Source organism: Piliocolobus tephrosceles, chromosome 15 (assembly GCF_002776525.5).
Source record: "Piliocolobus tephrosceles isolate RC106 chromosome 15, ASM277652v3, whole genome shotgun sequence".
NCBI classification, from domain to species: domain Eukaryota; kingdom Metazoa; phylum Chordata; class Mammalia; order Primates; family Cercopithecidae; genus Piliocolobus; species Piliocolobus tephrosceles.
The window spans coordinates 69,597,073-69,618,350 of record NC_045448.1 but is presented as its reverse complement, the minus strand read 5'-3'; the positions used below and the strand labels follow the sequence as shown (position 1 = coordinate 69,618,350).

The 21,278-nt window shown below is 42.5% G+C and overlaps 1 protein-coding gene across 3 annotated transcripts in view; it reads right to left on the bottom strand.

Annotated features, from left to right (window-relative positions):
• Positions 1-2,078, bottom strand: part of ANTXR1 (ANTXR cell adhesion molecule 1) — a 238,291-nt gene extending 236,213 nt beyond the window's left edge. For all 3 annotated transcript variants that reach the window (XM_023224036.2, XM_023224037.2, XM_023224038.2), the window contains exon 1: positions 1,572-2,078. In XM_023224036.2, the coding sequence (XP_023079804.1) occupies positions 1,572-1,723 (152 nt within the window). In that variant the 5' untranslated portion in view covers positions 1,724-2,078. The remainder of the gene's footprint in view (positions 1-1,571) is intronic.
• Between the last annotated feature and the right edge of the window lie 19,200 nt (positions 2,079-21,278).

The window sequence follows — 21,278 nt, the reverse complement described above, 5'->3', positions numbered from 1 at the left end:
GACTGAAAAGTTGAATTCAATTTCTAAATTAATTTGGGGGAAAACTGGTTATCTCTACAGTATCCGTATCTCTCTAGTATCTCTACAGTTATCCATTCAGAGACGTGGTGATTCCGTCCCCCGCTCTTTTTTTTCAGATTTTCCTAAATATCATTCTGAATTGGCTTTTTAAAAAAGCACGAAGGAGGAGCACCTCCGACTGTTTTCAGACACTGTCTCTGAGTCTGTGAGCTGGTCCTCCCAGCCACTAGAAGTAACAAAAGAAATTCCATTCCTTAGCACTGGAGCATATTTTCAGTATCCACCTTCTCATAAATCTGCAGAAAAGAAATCTCACTTTTCATCCAAAGAATCTGGAGTTCAAAACAGCCTTTACGGAAAAATCAAACTCCAGGGGCAACTGCAAAGCACATTTGGTGTCCAGCTAGCCAGCTTATTTTGCAGGACTCTTTTTCCAACTCCTAAATACTTTCCAGTCTGTGAAATCCATCTCCCTACCACTGTAACAGCAAAGCGCCTCTCCTGGCACTGGAGAGCTCACTCAGTTTTAATGAGCACGGATCTTCAGTGAGGGGCTTTTTATCGTTGAAGCTGGTTTTCAGCAGATAGAATGAAGCTTCCTTGGGTGACTGTGGCTTGGCAAACTTATGGGGATTTGGGAAGTGCTTCATTGGTCAGAATTCAGCTCTCCCTTGAGCAAATCCTAAAGCCTAATCACTATCCATTTTTTTTTTTTTTGCAAGGAAACCAGGGCTCCTGCACCTCCCTGGTAGCCCACCAGTCAAATGGTCAAGAGCTTGAATTCACCTACATCTGGGGTTCTCAAGTCGAAGGGGAGGGACATTTGGCAATGACTGGAGGCATTTTTAGTTGTCACCGCTAATAGCGAAGGAGTGGGGGGCGGGGGATGTTACTGGCATCCAGTGGGCAGAGGCCAAGGATGCTGCTAAACATCCTACAACGCACAGGACAGTCCCCACCACAAAGAATTACCAGGTTTCAGTCTCAGAAGTGCCAAGGTTAAGAAACCCTGCCTTTCAATTTCACTCAGTGCCCGGTGAGAAGTATGCATTATATGATTAGGAGCAAAGATAATGCCTTCCATGGGACAGCATTTCAAAACAAAAAACAAAACAAAACAAAACAAAAAATGCGACAGTTGGCTTTAAAATGCCCAAGCCTCTAACTTTAGGAGAGTGCCTGTGCCTGCAAATTCTGTCTTTGGTAAGCAAGCCTTTCCCATCAACACGGGAGGGAGTCACAGAAACTCAGCAAGACAATAGCAGCCTCCAAGCCACTTGCATGCTCCTGGGACACAGAAAGCAAGACAGAAAAGAAGTCTGTCCCCTTTCCAGCAAGCGGCGTCGCCTCGGCTGCGGGCTCTGGAACCGAGGCTGGGAGGAGCGCGCCCCAACAAAGGCGCAGCACTCAGCCGCCGCCTGCCGCGCGGTCCCTCTGCGCCCCTGGAGATGCGCGCCTGTCCCCAGGCGACCCTGTCAACGAGCCCGGCCAGGGGCGAAAGCGTCCTCGCCCGCTTAGCCTGGGGTGGGGGGACAACTCGCGGCACTTACTTGTCCAAAATGAAGTACAGGTCAAATCCGCCGTAGCAGGCTGGACCCCCATCCTCCCGGCGTCCCCCTTGCCCGGCGCAGAGGAGCACCAGAGTGGCCAAAGAGAGCCACTGGAAGCCGATGCCGAGGGCTCTCCGCTCCGCCGTGGCCATGGCCCGCAGCCCGGGGAGAGCAGGGTCCGCTCCTTCCCACGCTCCGCGAACTCGCCGCGACCCTCAGGGACGCGCCATCCGCGGGCCCCTCCTCGCGGGTCCTTTATTCCCCCTCGCTCCCTCGCAACTCCCCGGAAGCAATTGTCTGGAGGAGTTCAAGGTTTTCCCTCTGGTTTCCGCTCCGATGCTGTTTCTGGGTTTCGGGTTTCAAGGATCCCAATCCTGTCCTCGGCTTCTTGAAAGGGGAGGGCGATCTCGGGCCGGGGCCGCCGGGCCGCTCCCGAGGCCGCGCTGAGGTTTTGCAATGGAAGGAGTTCCGTCCCGACGGTTCTTTGTCCCAGATTTTAAATATGATGGGGTGGGTTTTCAAATTGTTCTTGGTGGGGGGAGTGCTTTGCCTTCTCTCCTTCCTCTCTGCCCCCCTTTCTCGTTCTTACGAGGAAGAGAGTTCAAAGGCTGCCACCATGTGGACAAAAGCGGCGAAAGCACGTGTAGGACCCGCGGGAGTGCGGCGGGGGCGCTTCCAGGCTTCGCGTGTAAATCTCCTTGTCCTTACCATTCTCATGTGAGCTGTGCATGTTTTCTTACTCCTTCCTTCTTCCCACGCACTTTCCCTTTCTTTTTCCATGACCGCCTCTCCATTCTCTCTAGTCCTTCTATCCCTTCTTTTCCTTTCCTATCCTGCATCTTTTGATAAGGTCACTAAACATTGGATGAGAACTTGTTTCCCCCAAGCACAATGACTCCGACTCCCCAGGCTAGGACCTTTGCAAACAAGCCATTGTGCAGATGAGTAGGGGAAAACGAGGCCTTTGTGGTCTGAGTCATCAGAGTGACCTTACATGGTCTTAGCCTGGACCATAAAAGAGACTGTTGGGGTCCGGTCTGAAAGCAGCACAAACAGCCCCACAGAGTGTGGTACTCAGGGCTGCTCCCGGCAAGGAACAGCTGAGCCTTCTAAATTGCCACCATCTCCATCTTTTAGAGATTCTGTGATAATAGTTCTTCTTTTCAGCCTGTGAACTTTGACTTTTTCTCTCTATGTTTGATTTAGGATGAAGGAAGTAAACAGCTTACAAGAGTAGAGACAGTCCAAGCAGTTTGTAATTGGCAGGGAAGTTCTGTGCTAGCCTCTCTAAATTGGAGAATCAGCCTCTGAGCCCCAGTTCCGAGTGGTACCCCAGTTCTAGCTTCCTATTGTCTTCCACTCTGGGATCCCACAGTGCATATGCATGTACTGTTTTCCCCGGATTCTTCCTCCACACACACATCTTCCCCTCCACTTGTGTGCCCCCTAGACCCTTACACCTCAATGTGACGGTCCATGATGGTTCCCCCAACATGTGTACCATGGAATCCTAGTGTCTTGGAATGCTCCACTAACCAATAATCATGTTGTCAAATCAGTCTTGAAGATTTGTCGTGCATAGCACTGACCTGCCTCCAAAATGAACCCAGTGTTTCTCACCTCCTGGAATTCACACACCTTCCACCTTGGGTGAGATTGACCTGTGAGTAATTAATAAGATGGTGTGTGGCTTCTGAGGACAGGCCATGAGAGATGTTGTGTTTTTTCCCTTCTCTCTTGGATCACTCACTGTAGGAGAGCCCACTGCCATATCGTGAGAACATGCAAGCAGCCCCAAGGAAGGGTCCATGTGGTAAGGAACTGAGATCCCTGCTGGCAGCCAACACCACTTTGCCAAAGTTGTGAGTGACCCATCTTGGACATAGGTCCCTGAGCTCCTGTGAAGCCTTCAGCTGACTGCAGCCCTGTCTGACATCTTGACTGCAACCTCCTGAGAAACCCCAAACCAGAACCACCCAGCTGAGCCATTCTCTGATTCCTGACCCACAGAAATAAGCTAATTTTTATTAGTATTTTAAGTCTCTAAGTTTGGGGGCAATTTTAAACGTAACAAAAGATCACTAATATAGGCCTAGTATCATATTAAAGCCTTCAGAATTTCTGTAGGAAAAAAAAAATTGCTGAACTGTGTTTCCCAGACTTACTTGACCTTGAAACTTGTTTCATAGGTAACATGTATTAAGCCCATACTTTGGGAATTATTGCTCTCCGGAAAAAATAATTGGAGGGAGATTAAAATACCCTAACCATCCAAGTCTTCCTCTTCCGTATCTTCTTTCTCCTCAAAGGATTGAAAACCCATGCTGACCCCATTGCAGCTCGATGACTTGAAAGACAGTGAGGAAATGTATAGAAATCAGATGGGTAAGGGAAAGCGGAAACAGTGGCCAGAGCTGGTGAGAGAAGAAAAGGGATATGACAATGTGATGGAGAGTGCTTATGGGAATGGCAAGGAATAGGAAAGGGCTTGAATGTGGAAAGCGGGTGGAGGGGCGGGAGGAACCAGGGAAGTATTAAGAATGTCTTCTCTCACCCTCATGCCCCCAGGGCCGTCTCAGGTTGTTTAGAGTTTAGGTGACAGAGGAATGTGTTGAGAGCTTTACAGGCAAAATAGTTTAGGAAATTACCCCGGAAGGAAGCAGGAAGTGTCCTGATAGAGCTCTTCAAAGTTAGAGACACCATTATCCAAGATAGATGAGGGCATAGTTCTTCCAGAGGTGGGAGGAGAGAGGATATTCCGTGGGAAACAAAGTCATGGGGAAGCGCAGAGAGAGTAAGAGGCACCTCTGGACAAAGGTGGTATTTTCCAGGGCAGACAGGCAGTGAGAGGAATTCAGATACTTGAGTGTCCCAGTGTCTCTGCCTTTCTTCCAGGATTCTAGGAAGAAGTCCATCTCTAGATCTTAAAATGACTCTACCCTTCTCTCCCTCCAGCCCAAGGAAATCCATTCCAGGCTGCCTCTTCTACCTAGAAGGCTTTGTGCCAGCCTCACTCATTGTAGGGAGGTGTCCTCCAAATATTCCCGTGAAGTGAGCTTAAAGTTGAGCTACAGAGATATGGTTATTCGCAGGGAGGGTTTAAATATGACAAAGATGTCCATAGTCTATAACAGTGGTAAATGAAGCCTCTTCTGTGATCCTAGCATGTTCACTCAGTGGGGAACATTGTCAGGTGTTATAAATTGGCAACAACTTTTGCCTTGGTTTGTTAGGCTGTAGTGGCCTCATAATTAGTACTTGTAGAGAAATGGGAGAGGTGGGTCAGTCACTGCAGGCTAGATGGGGGTTTGGGGACAGTCTTGATGGGTTCCTGCTAGCATTTTCCAGAATGATTTTACAACTCAGGGACATCTAAATGTCAAGGTCTTCCTACCAAAATGTTACCATCCTCTTGAGGTAATTCTCAGTGTTCTGAGATGATTGGATTGTCCTGGTTCCTAATGCTGTCCAAGGACTCCAGTGTTCTGTAAGAGATGGATCAGCCTTTTCAAGGCCTATAGAGATAGATACATGAGGTTTGGAAGGGACTCTTCTGCTTCTGTAATTCAAGGCAGTGGAAAGACGATATACATGGTGATGTTCAGCCTATGGATGAATATTTCTGGAGTTGGAGAAGTACAGGAGAAAATTAACCATGCACGTGGGAGCAGTCGAATTGTAACCTGGAAGCCTAGGCAGGGAAGGGTTTCTTGCAGTAAGAAATAGTCAACAGAGCCACATGCTGTGGAAGTCAGGAGGATAAACCCTAAGAAAACTCCAGTGATTTGGCACAAGTGTCACTGTCATGAAGGAGCATTCCAGTAAAGTAGTGCAAAGAATGTTAGACTGTGCTGGGTTACCAGGAAGCAGAAAACTCTCTTTCAAGAAGATAAGGGGTAACTTGTAAATGTTCAAATGCCTTATTTGCCGCAAGGAAGAATCCCAAGATATTCAAAGGTACCAGGAATTTCAAGGTCCTTGCCTTCCAAAAGATTGAAGAGTTTGTCTGACTATACTGATTGTCTCAAGGCTTTAGTCCTGCACTCTGATCACTGTTCTGCCTGAATGTACTAAGCTTCCTTCCTTGAGACAGTAATTATCAAATATGCCCTGCCTATCTACAATATCAACCTCTTAGTAACTCGCTCTCTCTTACTTGCCCTCTACTTTCAAACACATGTGACTGAGCCCTTTTCCCTGGTTGTCAAACACAAAGTTTACTGTCCTAATAACCTATCAAGAACTCACTGGGCACTAAGTACCGTTTGTCTGCATTCTTAACAAAGGTTTTAGAAAAGGCTCCAGGTAACCCAGACTACCCTAAAAAATTTTGAGTAAAAAGCATTTTTTCCCTAGAAAAGAAATATTTGCCACAATATGGAAAAATCTGATACTCTCCATAAAGTTTTATGTCAATCCTATAGGTCCAATGTTTTTCAGGTTCTTGGGGAACCCTCTAGTCCCTAGGACCACCATAGGCAAAAAGTGAACTGAGTGTTCCCAGAAGCAATTTATCATCTGGAACAACAAAGTGTCTTAAGAATCTGAATCAACTGAGTATTGACTTTTGGTGATAGGGAAAACAAAGATACAGTAATAAAATTAAGCCCAGAGGCAGAACCATAGGCTAGAGCAAGATGACCTGATGGTATCTTATAGGCCAAACCAGCCACAACTTCAGCCTAGAAACAGTCTAGGCTGTTTGAACTCAGCATCCTATTGATACCCTATCGAAAGCCCAACCAAGTCAACCTTAAAAATAAATTCAGTTCAATAAGTCCCTTGACTCATTTAAGGACACTCCAAAACACATCCCAAAGCCCTGCTAACGCCTACTCCAATGCAGTGATAAAACCCATTCAACACAGGCCCAATCAAACTCTGACCAATTCAGAGCCCTGTGAAAAATCAGCCCCTTTCCCATATCAGTGTCAGCCCAAAGGCAGATACTGTTTAATCTGGTTTGCATCCCAGCTCAGCTAAGGCCACACAACATCCCTGTGCATCTTATGTCATAGCCAAGCCTCTGAAGAGTACATTCTTACCAAGGATCCGGTCAAGAGTAACCCATATTTATAACAACATACCCTAAAACATCCATTTCAGATGCTCAAAAGGACCCAAAGACTTGTTGAACAAAAGGTTCGTTTCATTTAGACCAGAGACCAGGCCAATCCAACTCAGAACTCAGATGAGAGTGGAAATGGACCAGTACAGTCCAGGGTCCTGACAAGCCCAGAAAGTACAATGCCCAATGGAAGCCTGTATTAAACAAGTCAAGGCCAACACAAATCTAGACACAAGACCAATTCAGCCCAATCCTGTCCAATTCTGCTCAATTCTGGCATAAACATATTTAAGAGTAGGGTCTTACTTGGAGACACCAGATCAATGCACAACTGAAGATGCCAGCAAAAATCTACCCAAACCCATCAAGCCTGACACCCCTTTGATCATTTTGCTAATGGCCACCATCCAAGTCCCAAGCCAGAGAGACTAGTGATTCTCAAAATGTGTGAGCATGTGTGTTTTGTGGTTGATGTGGGGAATGGGTACTGTGAAGGTGGGGACAAAGAGATTTGCTCACTCAGAAATAACCAATGGAGCTTTATCAAGGTACCTTCATCTGAAGAATATCAATAATGAATGTGGGGTTTGAGGAACACATATACTTTTAAATAGTCTTAAAGTGACCCATTTTGTTTCCTTCTTGCTTCAGACCCTCTTCCTCCTGATGTGATCTTTTGAAATAGGTAGAATGAATGATAATTTCCATATACTGTTTGAGGCCTAGGCAGTACAACACACTGACTAATACTGTAACCTCATGTCAGGCTATTTGGAGCAAAGCACAAGTCCACCAGTTTTAACTGGGTGACTGTGCAAGGTACTTGACCTGTCCACACCACAACTTCCTTTCTGCAAGATGGGGATAATAATATTATGTACCTCATTGAGTTGTTATGTAGTTTCCATGAGATAATGTGTGTTATGTGTGGCCCTCAGGAAGTATGCAGTCAATGCTGGGTTTTATTGTTATTAGAGGGTTCTGGGAAATTGCTTGTGAATTTCTTCTTGATATGCGAAAAAATTTTAGAAGAGCCACATTCAGAGCGGCTCACCAGTGAACCAAAGCTATTTCTCTCCTGTGGACATTCACATTATCAACTTTGAGACATGCAAAGATAAATATTCTAGCTCATCCAGGAACTACTGGGAGATGTTGGTTTCCTAGGATGCATGCAGAAAACAAATAGAAAACATGCTTTGGGGATATCAATTATCTATTGGCAGCCCTGCTGTTTCTGCTAGCCAAAAATGCTGGATAGCTAAGCTTTAGTGGAATGTCTTGAGTACACTGTAATAACCCATGATGCTTCTTTCTGATATTTGGTGCTGAGATCTAGGGATCCATAGGAAAGAGCCATTATTATTCCTTCTCATTAACTCATTCATTCATTTAAAAATAGTTTTTGGATATCTATTATTATATGGCAAGCCCTGTGTTTACACTGAAGATACAAAAATAAATACAACCTGGACCTTAACAGAGTTTAGTTAGGAGACAAAACACATAAAACAGGTGTTGGTACAATAATGTGGTTAGTCTGTCTTTTAGAGGAGGCTCAACATGTTCCAATCACTGCACTATGCCAATCCCAAGAAGCAGTTCTGACATTGTGGACTCCTTAGTGAGGCACTGTTGGATCACAACTCATGAGGGCGACTCGTGCCAGAAGATGAATGAATTAAAACATGACAAATGTCTCTTCCTACTAGTAATGAGACATTATTTCACTAAGAATATTCAAAAGTGATCAGGGAGGCACCTGTGGCAATGAGACCAAGATCTGGGCTAATTAAGCCACTTCCAGTCTGAGTGAAAGGGATCTCTAGGGTGCTTGCTCTTTTTTTATAATCCATCATGGCTTACCAGGGCACAGAAGGGCTTGGGGCAGAATTGTAGCTAGTGACAAGGTATGCATTTACCTGATGGGTTTGCCTCTGAGCATTGACACCTTAGGGAAGTGCTTGGGAGCACTCAGACCTGGGTTACATTTCTGGCACAGGTTTTCAGGCTGAAATGAATATGTCCAAGATGGGGGTCTAAAAAGTAGGCCTATCCTGGAGCCTCATATGTAAAAGCATTTGTTCTTTCTGTGGCCAAAGTAACAGTGGGGAGATCATATGCCATTCTTATAAGAGAGTCTCTGTGTCCCTGAGATAGGGATTGATTCATGAAGCTAGGGCAGACTCTTCTCAAAATAGGGAGAGCTGAAGGCATGAATGGTGTTGCTATCCCAGGTCTTGTTTTCCTCTTCATTATATTTTTCATCAAGTGTTGAAGACTCACCTGCTATGCAATCTTAATTGTAGTCATAAATGTAGGTACTTAAATTGTGAGCTTAACCCAAAGAAATAGTGAGGTAAATTGATTAACAGATAAAGAACACCAAGGGCCTTTATGGCATAGGGAAATTACTATCTTGGCTTGAAATAGAGGAAAAAACTCCATGAAATTATTACAAATCCAAGGGCCAATAAGGAGGAAGTAAAGGTCCAGCCCTAGAATACTGTCCTCTAGAAATCAAATTTGCTCAGAGGCAGAGGCAGAAACCTCAGGTGGTAGAGAAGAAGGCTTTTTAATTTGCTGTCTGAACAGAAAATTGTAAAACAGAAGTATGGCAGTAGGTTATTACAACCTTAGTAGGTAATGGTGTCAGCTTCAAGCACAGTGTTTAATCATGTAGTCAATTCAGGAACTGTGGGAAAGAGAAAAACAGGGAAAAAATCCAAATCCTATAAATAGCAATACCCTATGCATATGTAGTAGATGTATTTGGAATGTTTTTTCCACATTTTGACAGTTACCCATAAATCATGTTCTCCTAAGAAACAAAACAACTATACTCTCGAGTCTTCATTGCGGCTGGAGTTTAGATTTACAAACTGCAATCCTACTATGCATCTTCAGTTGAATTACTTTCTCCCTCTCTGAGATGTTTCTTTATATCTTCTTTTCAAAATTTTCAGTGTATTGTCATTCACTCTGCACTGATACTGCTGCTTCATATTTAATTGCAAAATTATAATCCTGAAGATGCTTACATGAATTTTATACTCAGGAACAGTGCCTAGGCTAAAGAGCTTTGGAAGTCATGAACGTACAAGTTGAAGCTATGAGTGTACTGAAATACCACCTTGGGCTAAGTGAAGAAAGTAATAAGAACTGAGGGCAAGGATGGAGCCCAGGGGAGCACCAACATCTTTACAGAGCTTGACTTAGAAAGAGGAAACAAGAAGGGAAACAAGCATTTCTAGAAGAGAATAGTCATGAATATCAATTGCGGTAGGAAGGTCAAGAAGATAAGAACTTAAAGCTGTTCATTAGATTTGGCAGCTAGGAGTTCTTTAGTGATCTTTATGCAAGAAGCTTTGTGGAAATTTGGGAGAAGAATTTATGTTTTAGTGAACAGAAAAGTGTATGAAGCATTGAGATGACGATGGTGGATGGAACACACCCATCTAAGTCTGCTCTCTCTCAAAATCTCACTAAAACCAAAGCATGGGAAGTAAACGTCATTATCATAATCAACAACAACAACAATAATGAGTCCCAAAAGGATGGGAAAAAGAGGAAGAGGGAACAATGTCAATATAAATCTAACAGCTGGAAAGTTGCATCTAACCTGACAGTGGGAAAAATGATGAACCCTCCTTATCTGTATTGCAGAATCACTGGTACTGAGGGATACAGCATGGGGCTTAAATAAAGAAGGTGATTGAAACTTCTTTAAAAAGCAACTAGATCCCCAGATGCTCTCTGGATAGAAAGTCTTCCTCAACTTTAGCAGAAGATTGGAATGTCATTCTCTGATAAAAATAAAACAGAGGGTTTGGACTGGGGTATGCCAGGCATAGCTGAGGCCATCAGTTCTCTACTGAAAATAGGAGAGTTGTGGGAGTAAAGGAGTACTGAATGCACTGGATGCTTAAGGCTCAGACCTTCAGCTGTATTCCCTCACTGATTTCCATGAGTGCTGGGAGCCAGACCATTACCTTCCAGTTAGGAGATATATATATATATATATATATATATATTTTTTTTTTTTTTTTTTTGAATGGAGTCTCACTCTGTTGCCCAGGCTGGACTGCAGTGGCACCAGGCAGGAGACTGAAATGTTTTCTATTGGGAATTTGTCATCCCAAGAAAAAAACTCTAAAAATACTAACACCAGGGCTTTTTCAATGACTGACCAGGCCCAGTCACTCTGCAAAGAGGCCTAAAGAAGACAAGCTCCACTCACAGACTTTGAGCTTCTAATCAGTTATCACACTTAGACATGAACAGATGAACCATAATGACCACACATTCACAGAAAGGATGTGTAACGGTTTGGCTCTGTGTCCCTACCCAAATCTCACGTCCAATTTTAATCCCCAGTGTGGGAGGAGGGGACTGGTGGGAGATTATTGCGTTACTTCACACTTGCTGTTCTTGTGATAGTGAGTGAGTTCTTATGAGATCTGGTTATTTAAAAGTGTGTAGCACCTCCCTTTTCTCTCTCTTCCTCCCGCTCCTACCATGTAAGATGTGTCTGCTTCCCTTTTGCCTTCCGCCATGATTGTAAGTTTCCTGAGGCCTCCCCAGAAGCAGAAGCCAGTATGCCCACAGAACTGTGAGCTGATTAAACCTCTTTTCTTTATAAATTACCCAGTCTCAGGTATGTCTTTATAGTAGTGTAAGAATGGACTAATATAGACTGTTTTATAAAAGATTGAGACAAACACACACATACACACAGAAGAAAAGCACTTAGAGGTAACAGAGACTATGTTGAAAGGAGAGCTTCTTCCCTAAATTGCTATTTTCAGAGTGTTGAGAGAAGATATCACATCCGTAAAATAAAAAGACAATGCTAGAAAAAGGAGCATTCAGATAAAAAAAGAACTTTGAGAAATTATGACACAATAGTATAATTGAAAAAACACAACAGAATATTAGAAAAATAAGCTTGAAGGCTTTTTTTTTAGGAAGTAGAGCAAAAAAGACAATGCAATAAAAAAGAGAAGAAAAAATGTAAATAATGCACAAGTGTAGGAGGTCCAACATCTGAATAATAGAATCATAGAATGGGAGAACAGGGAAAATAAAGGGAAAAAATGTGGCACAGATATACACCATGGAATACTACACAGCCATAAAAAGAATGAGATCATGTCCTTTGCAGCAATCTGAATGGAGCTAGAGGCCATTATCCTAAGTGAATTAATGCAGAAACAGAAAACCAAATACTGCATGTTCTCACCTATAAGCGGGAGCTAAATATTGAGTACACATGGACACAAAGAAGGAAACAGTAGACATTGGAGCCTAATGAAAGGTGGAGCGGGGGAAGAGGGTGAGGATCAAAAAAAAACCTATTGGGTACTATGCTCATTATCTGGTGACAAAATAATCTGCACACCAAGCCCCCAAGACATGCAGTTTACCCATGTAACAAACCTGCACGTGTACCCCTGAACCTAAAATAAAAGTTGGAAGTTTTTGGCCAGGGAGATCAGGCAAAAGAAAGAAATAAAGGGTGTTCACATAGGAAGAGAGGGAGTGCCAATGCCATGATCCTATATCTAGAAAACCCCATTGTTTCAGCCCCAAAGCTTCTTAAGCTGATAAACAACTTCATCAAAGTTTCAGGATACAAAATCAATGTGCAAAATTTGCTAGCATTTCTATACACCAATAATAGGCATGCAGAGAGCCAAATCATGAATGAGCTTCCATTCACAAATGCTACAAAGAGAATAAAATACCTAGGAATGCAGCTAACAAGGAAGGTGAAGCACCTCTTCAAAGAGGACTACAAACCACTGCTCAAGGAAATCAGGGAGCATACAAATGGAAAGACATTCCGTGCTCATGGATAGAGTCAATATTGTAAAAATGGCCATACTGCACAAAGCAATTTATAGATTCAATGCAATTCCCATTAAACTACCATTGACATTCTTCACAGAATTAGAAAAAACTATTTTAAAATTAATATGGAACCAAAAATTAGCCTGTACAGCCAAAATAATCCTAAACAAAAAGAATAAAGCTGGAGGCATCACGCTACCTGACTTTAAACTATACAACAATGCTACCATAACCAAAACACTGTGGTACTGGCATAAAAACAGACACATAGACCAATGGAACAGAATAGGGAACTCAGAAATGAGACTGCACAATCACGTGATCTTTGACAAACCTGACAACAACAAATAATGGACAACAAATTTCATATTTAATCAATCGTGCTGGGAGAACTGGATAGTCATATTCAGAAAATTGAAACTGGATCACTTCCTTAAACTTTATACAAAAATTGACTCAAGATGGATTAAATACTTAAATGTGACACCCAAAACTATAAAAACCATGGGAAAAAATCTAGGCAATACCATTCAGGACATAGGCATGGGCAAAGATTTTATGACGAAAACAACAAAAGCAATTACAACAAAAGCAAAAGTTAACCAATGGGATCTAATTAAACTAAAGAGCTTCTGTGTAGCAAAAGAAACTATCATTAGAGTGTACAGACAACCCACAGAATAAGAGAAAATTTTTGCAATCTATCAGTCTGACACAGGTCTAATATCCAGAGCCTGCAAGGAACTTAAACAAATTTACAAGAAAAAAACAACCCAATCAAAAAGTGGGCAAAGGATATGAACAGACACTTCTCAAAAGAAGACAGTCATGCAGCCAACAAATATGAAAAAAAGCTCATCACTGATTATTAGAGAAATGCAAATCAAAACCGCAATGAGATACTGTCTTATGCCAGTCAGAATGGCAATTGTTAAAAAGTCAAGAAACAACAGATGCTGGCAAGGTTGCAGAGACAAAGGAATGCTTTTACATTGTTAGTGAGAATATAAATTATTTCAACCATTGTGGAAAATAATGTGGTGATTCCTCAAAGATCTAGAAGCAGAAATACCATTTGACCCAGCAATCCGATTACTGGGTATATACCCAAGAAATATAAATCATTCCATTATAAAGATATATGCATGCATATGTTAACTACAGCACTATTTTCAATAGCAAAGACATGAAACCAACCCCAAAACCCATCAATGATAGACTAGATAAAGAAAATGTGGTACATATATACCATGGAATACTATGCAGCCATAAAAAGGAATGAGATAATGTCCTTTGCAGGGACATAGATAGAACTAGAAGCTGTTGTCCTCAGCAAACTAGCATGGGAACAGAAAACCAAACTCTGCATATTCTTACTTATAAGTGGGAGCTGAACAATGAGAACACATGGACACATGGGGAAGTGGGGAACAACACACTCTGGGGACTATCAGAGGTTTGGGAGAAGGAGAGCATCAGGAAGAAAAGCTAATTAATGCTGGGCTTAATTCCTAGGTGATGAGTTGATCTGTGCAGCAAACCAACCTGGCACACATTCACCTCTGTAACAAATCTGGAAATCCTGCCTATGTACCCTGGAACTTAAAATAAAAGTTGATTTAAAAAGAAAAAAAATCATGAAGAAAATTTCTTAGAATGAAGGACGTGAGTGTCTAGTTTGGAAAAATGTTCTTGAGTTCCCTGAATAAAGCTAAAAATAGACCTACTCCAAGCTGATTATTACATTTCAGAATATTTGGGACAGAGAGAAGGCTTTGTAAGATTCTAGAGGGAAAAATCAGGTCGTGTAAGGAGAATCAGGAATTAAAATGACCTTGGGTTCCTCAACAGCAACATTTGAAGCCAGCAGATAATGGAGAAAAATTATTTACAACCCCGATTTCCATGCATAGTCAAACTGTCAATGAAATGTTGAGGTAGAATAAGACATGTTCCAATATGTGAGATCTCAAAAAATTTACCTGCCATGCATATGTTCTCAAGATGGTGCTGGACGAGATGCACCAAAATGAAAGAGGAAAGCAAGAAAGGAAGACTTGATACCAAGAAAACAAGGAACTAGCTAACTTTATGTGTCAACTTGGCTAAGCTATGGTGGCAAGTTGTTTGGTCAAATACCAGTTTTCATTTTGCTGTGAAGGTGTTTTTTAGATGGTGTTAATATTTAAATCAGTGGACTTTGAGTAAAGCAGATTACCTGTCCTTTGTGGTGGGCTTCATCTAATCAGTTTAAGGCCTTGACAGAAAAGGCCTTCTCCTGTGGAGAAGAAGGAATTCTGCCTCCAGTGCACCTTGGGACTCAAGACTGTAAGAATTCAACTCTTCCCTTGATCTCTAGTCTGCTCTACAGATTTTTGACTTTCCAGTCCTCACAATTGCATGAGTCAGTTCCTTACAATAAGTCTCTTTCTTCCTCTTTCCCTTCCCCACGTCTCTCTCTCTCTCTCTCTTTCTCTGTCTCCAAACACACATATCCTATCGGTTCTATTTCTCTGGAGAACCCTGCCTAATACACCAACCCAGGAGAAAGGCAAAGGGAATTCTTAGGATGACAGTAAAGGGCCACCCTAGGATGGCTATGCAGATGGCCTGGAGAGCAGCCATTCCAGAGAGAAGGAGAAAGAAGGTTCTTAAAAGGATACTGCCAAGAGGGAAAAGAGAAATTATTAATAATAGCTACCTCAATGTGATTGACATTGGAGAGCTAAGTCTCACTTCTAAAATAGAAAGTCAATAGATAATGTGTGAGATTGATGAATCAAAATATATCAGTGTATGCATATCATTGAGAAACATGGCAATGTAGAAATGACAAGATTTAGTTAAAATAGTTGAAAAGGTCTAGCTAGGAACAGGGAGAATGGTGAGATAGAAAATGAGAACATTTTGTTATGTGCCTTAAAGACAATTTGACTTTTAAACTATGCACATTTGTTATTTGGAGTAAAAATTTACAGCATTTTATTTCTTTCTTTCTTTTTTTTTTTTTTTTTGAGACGGAGTCTCACCCTGTCATGCAGGCTGGATTGCAGTGGTGCAATCTCGGTTCACCGCAACCTCTGCCCCCTGGGTTGAAGCAATTCTCCTGCCTCAGTCTCCTGAGTAGCTGGGATTACAGGCACCCACCACCATACTCGGCTGTTTTTGTGTGTGTGTATTTTTTAGTAGATATGGAGTTTCAGTATGTTAGCCAGGCTGGTCTCTTAACTCCTGGCCTCAAGTGATCCTCCTGCCTTGGCCTCCCGAAGTGCTGGGATTACAGGCATGAGCCGCTGTACGTGGCCAAAAACTTACAGTATTGTAAAAAATGAGATGCTTTAGATTTTTCTAATAGTTCTGCTAAGGAATCCAGCTAAGGTTGCTTCATCCTAATGCGCTATTAGCACAATGAAATGTTAGGCCATTAAAAGTGACAATCACATGAACTAGATATCAATACATGAAGACATTTATAAAATAATGTTGACAAAATTGAAAAAGTTGAAAAAAACTGCACAGAGTAATTTATAAACATTGAAAACAACACTAAAAATCATATATATACATAAATCATGCATATATACACAGTAAAAATTATATATACATATAATACATTGCCTCAATGTTTATAAATTGCTCTGTGTGTTCTTTGTTTTATAAACACCATACCACACACACACATACACCACTTAACAGTTATAATTAAAATGTAAAATAATACCCAACATTATGAGAATGATTTAATAAGTTTTGGATCAGTAACAACGTCTGTGTAGCCATCACAAATAAAGCACATGAAGCCTGTAAAACATGAGAAAGTGACATCATTGTGCATTTTCACAAAAAATAAATGTACAATATATGGAGCTTATGTTGGCAACTATGAAAAATGTTCATATGGATAAGAACTCAAAAGTAAATGTTACAAATCACACAGTGTCAAAAACAAACAGTAAATTGAAGGGGAGGCAGTAGATACAGTGAGTGTAAAAAGTTAACTGTGAAGCTATAAAATGGGCAATAGTTGGGATAGAGTTGGCAGTAAGGAAAGAAATACAAAGTTGAAGGAGCTTTTGTGTTTGCTTGTTTGTGTGATTTCTTTTAAGTTGGGAGTTAAGTAGATATCCTTGTCTGAAAAGGAAGCTAAGGAAATGTAGAGGCTGGCAATGAGAGAGACAGAAAGAAAGAGAAAGAGAGCTAGGAAGAGTTGGATTCAGGGGTTAGCAATGACCAAAGAAATGAATTATTGTATGACAAGAACTCTGTTAAAGGCTTACACAAATGCCATAGTTCCATTAAGACTCACAACTGGGATTCTGATATTATGCTCCTCATTCTGTGAATGAAAATCTGACAGTTGTCAAATATCTTTGTTAAAAATCCATGTGGCTATAAGGGATACAGCTGGGATGCTCCTTCGTCCATGTCACCCGTTGAGACAAAGGAAAGCTTGCCGATAAGTCTGTAAGTGGGAAGGTGAGGAGTTGAACAAGTTTTGAAAGTAGGTTTGAACCTGATAATCCTTTTTTTTTTTTTTTTGCAATTGTTTCCATGACTGGAATTTCTAGGAACTAGATTTTCTGAATCCCATTCATAACACAGTGCTTGGCTTTGTTATTTCTTTATTCTACTGCAGGATGTTGATTTTTGTGTCACCAACTTGCAATTTGTCTAGTTCCTTTGAATCCTTTAAATGACTGTTTAATCCTCATGTTTCGGTAAGTGGATGATGGGGATTCTTCCTTTGACTTACAAAAGGAATGAAGGTCCTTGAATTCAAACAAGGGGTTGTTGCTTTATTTACTGTAAAATTATTTTTGCAGAGCAGATGTATAAAGCAAGTAAACAGGAAGAAAGCACTTGAATAAAAGTGTTGTAATTGCGTTTGGTTTCCAAGAACATTGTTGGGCTCCTGTGGACATCCCCTATACTCTGATGGGTGGGAGTCTCATGGGGAGCTGAGCCCCACGAGATGTGCCAGGGACTTTTCAGTGGCTCTCAGGCACTCTGTAGAGCTTCCGGTGCCTGCCCATAGGCTTGTCTTCCCCAGAGCTTGTGAAATAGGAGAAGTCAGTGCAGAATTCTGGTGAATCAGATTCTCAGATGCCTCTTGAATATGGCATCAAGTACATTTAGGCTCAAATGCAAAGATCGTCTACTAGTCAAGTCTAAGAGTCAATTCAATTCACCTTAAGTCTGAGTCATTCTGAGTCCCCATGAATGAGGAGTGTTAGGGAAACGTACATGCATCAGAACTCTGAACAGCCACCCCCTTTCAGCCCCTGGAAAGGCTTGAACTTGCATGTGTCCACTCTCAGTGAGTTGCTGCAAAACTAATTCTGTTTACCTCCCACACCATGGATACCTTCCCCACTTTGAAGTGAAAGGGGTTGGAGAGGGAGCTGAGCTAATGCTAAAAGCAGCCCTGGAAAGGGAAGACAGGACCAACACCAAGAGGGAACTCTGGCGAGTCTGGGGATGAGAAGATTCTCTAGCTACCAGGGTTCTGCATGGCTTTGGTGACCAGTGGAAATATTAGCATTGGCCAGCCTTCTGCCTCCCTACTGCTGCAAAATAAACCACCCTAAAACATGATTTCTTAAAACAATGATTTATTACTTCCCATGGTTCTGAGGGCTGACTGGGGCTCAGCTGGGAAGCTCTCATTTGGGGTCTCCCATATGACTGCAGTAAGATATCAGCTGGACTCTGGTCATCTGAAGGATCAACTGGGCTGGAAGTTCAGTTGTATGAACTGAACTTCCCACTGGTATAGCTTACAGCTGATGCTGGCTGTTGGCTGGAAGCTCAGCTGGGGTTATAAATTTCGACACGTACATGTGGCCTCCCCATGTGGCTTGGGCTTCTTCCAGTTTGGCCTTTGGGCTTCAGAGGGAGTGGTCCTAAAGTGGGCATTTCAATGACTCAGGCAGAGGTGACAAGTCTTCTTATGTGTTAACCTTAGGAGTCTCAGACTGTCACTTCTGCTTCTCTATGTTGGCCAAGGGAAGTCACAAAGTTTAGCTGGGATTTGAAGGAAGAGAATTATACTCTACTTTTTGATTCATGCCAATAAAGTAAGGGAAGAAATTGATGGAAGCCATATTTGACTGCCTCCCACAGCCTGAAAAGACTTCAGCCAGGGCACTATAGCAATGGGTCTGGAGTGTGTGTAATGAAATGACACAATGACACAAATGGTTATTAAATGCTTAATATGTATTACACATCATTGCATTTTATCTTTTCAACAACCCTATGCAGTAGTAGAGCACATTGAATTTTCAGCTCTAATTCTTCACCACCCCCTTTTGCCATCTAACTGTTGAGTGCCTTTCACATGAGAAGTACACAAAGGGCTTATTTCCCTGCACCTTGACTTTTGGCTTGATTATAAAACTTATTTTGGGCCATGGGATAAAAGTAAATGTGATGCAAACAGGGATTTATGTGGTAGACCATGCTCCACGAGAAGGGCTTCTCCCTGGAGGTGCTGCCCCTTCCACCTGGAGCCCAGAATGAGGGACATGGGGCACACTGGAGCCAGATGGACTTAGAGCTTGAAGCAGAGATGCTCAGCCAAGTCCAGCCTCAGTCAGCTAGTTTCCAGCTAGCTGACCATAGATGGGTGCAAAATGATTGTTATTGAATACTACTAAGATTTTGTAGTTGGTTGTAATAGTTGACAACAGTAGGCATTATTAACTCCATTTCCCCCCTGAGGCCCTGAGCAGTTAATTAACTTAGCTAGGAACCAGTTTTTGAATCCAGCTCTGGCTAATCCACCACCCCACACTGTCTGCCACACGGGTATCATAGGCAGGTGTGGCCAAACACCTAGGAAGTCTTACAGATTGCTGACAATTTTGATCTTGGGGGGTGTGTGGGTTGGGAAGGAGGTTGCTGCACTGTGTTTCACTGTTTCTTAAATAATTTCCACTTGAGATGAAAAGCTGAGTAGGGAGGACCCATCTCCATTGCTCAAGCATGAAAGAGAGCATTGTTGATTTGACCGCCTTGTGTGATTAGCTAAAGAACTCAAAAAGCCTGGGAGGGCGTCGGTCTCACTGAGATTAGCTCTCGTGTGTGTGTGTGTGTGTGTGTGTGTGTGTGTGTTTGTGGTGTGTGTGTGTGTGTGTGTATGCGCGCTCAGGCACGCATGTATGCGCCCCAAAGCTCTGGCGCTTAATACTCTTGACAATGAGAACAAAGGATTTAGCATTCATCTAAGACTTAGCTTTTGTTATTGATGCAAATTAAAGCTCTTTTTTTCATAAGCTGTGTTTGCTTTCCCACTGAATGAAATGTGAATAAATGTCTGAGAGGAAAATACTGGAGTCAGAGAGAGAGAGAGCCAAACCTGAGGCCTGGTCCTGGTTTGGCCTGGGTGGTTCTGAGAGAGTCCCTTTGACTTGCTAAGGCTCAGTCTCTGTATGGCATCATGGCATCTGCCCTCGCCACTTCTTGCTGTGAGAGGCAGATGACACCCCCACGGTGGAGAAACGCACACCTTCATCCAACAGGTGGTAGATGAGCAAATCTATGTATTTCTGGAAAATAAATTATTAATTCATATCTAAGACCTAGATAGATGAGATTTAATTTTTTTTTTTTTTTGCCTTTTTAATAAAAAATGCATGTGGGGCCTGCCTCTGTTAGAATCTGGCTGCAGTCTGTCCAGGTCACTGCTAAACATGGCCATTGTTCACTGCAGCCAAGCCAAACCAAAGACGGAGACATCAGCAGCTCAACAATTGCCCCTCCCGTTCCTCAGCTTCAGGGTCACCACAGCCCTATCACACGTACCAGTCCCACTGGCCACCGGCCAGACCCTCAAAGGCTCTTGACAAGGCCATGGGTGGGGTCTGCCATTGACTCATCTCCCTTTCTGGCCTCTGGCCAAGGCAGCATTTTAAGCCTACATATTAACTCCCCTCTCTTCCATATTCCCTTTGAACTGAACAAATAATACAAAAATAGAGTAAAAATTTGTCCTAGCAGTAGAATAGATGAAGGATGCTATTGAGAAGCCAAAATCTGAAAAGATTTTGTTACGTATAATAAAATGAAGGACAGGTCTGAGGGAAGTACCAACGAGCTCATGATTAAAAAACAAACAAACGAAAACAGTACTTGAACAGTACATTAATGGGACTTACAGCTAAGCCCCAAGGGGGCTGGATGTGAAAGCAGGGCAAGGAGGATCTAGATGCAGTCAAACCTCTAATTTGCAAATGATTCATGGTCCATGCCAGCAGGAGAGCAGGTGACTGAAGCAACAGCCCCAGCTTCCATTTCACTCCAGTAACTTGCAAGACATTTCAGCAACAATGTCATGATGAGAATTGCCATTGTACACAAGAAAGGGGCCATTGCCCAAGCCTAACTTCAGCAGCACTACCAACAACCTGGCAAAGAAAACATTTGGCTCAGTGGGAATGTTTCCAACACTGAGGGTGCCTCTGGCCAGACCTCTACCCTGACACAAATACTGCTCTGTTCAGAAAAGGAGAAGACAGAATTGAAGGCAGTTGCCCCTGGGCAAGGTCTGACTGCCCACGACATCAGGATTTTCAAGAGTAATAGGATGCAGGGTGTGATGGGCTTTGACGCTTGTTCCAAGCAAGAGAAGCATGCTGATGTAGGGAAGACAGCAGGGGTGTCAGCTGCTTTAATGGTCCCCTAACTAGCGAATCCTATTAGAAGACCAAGTTAACTGTAGGCAGTACCAAAGTTGTGCCCAGCTGGGACACGCCTGCTATGCTAAGGGCCTCTGTTTTGGGGCT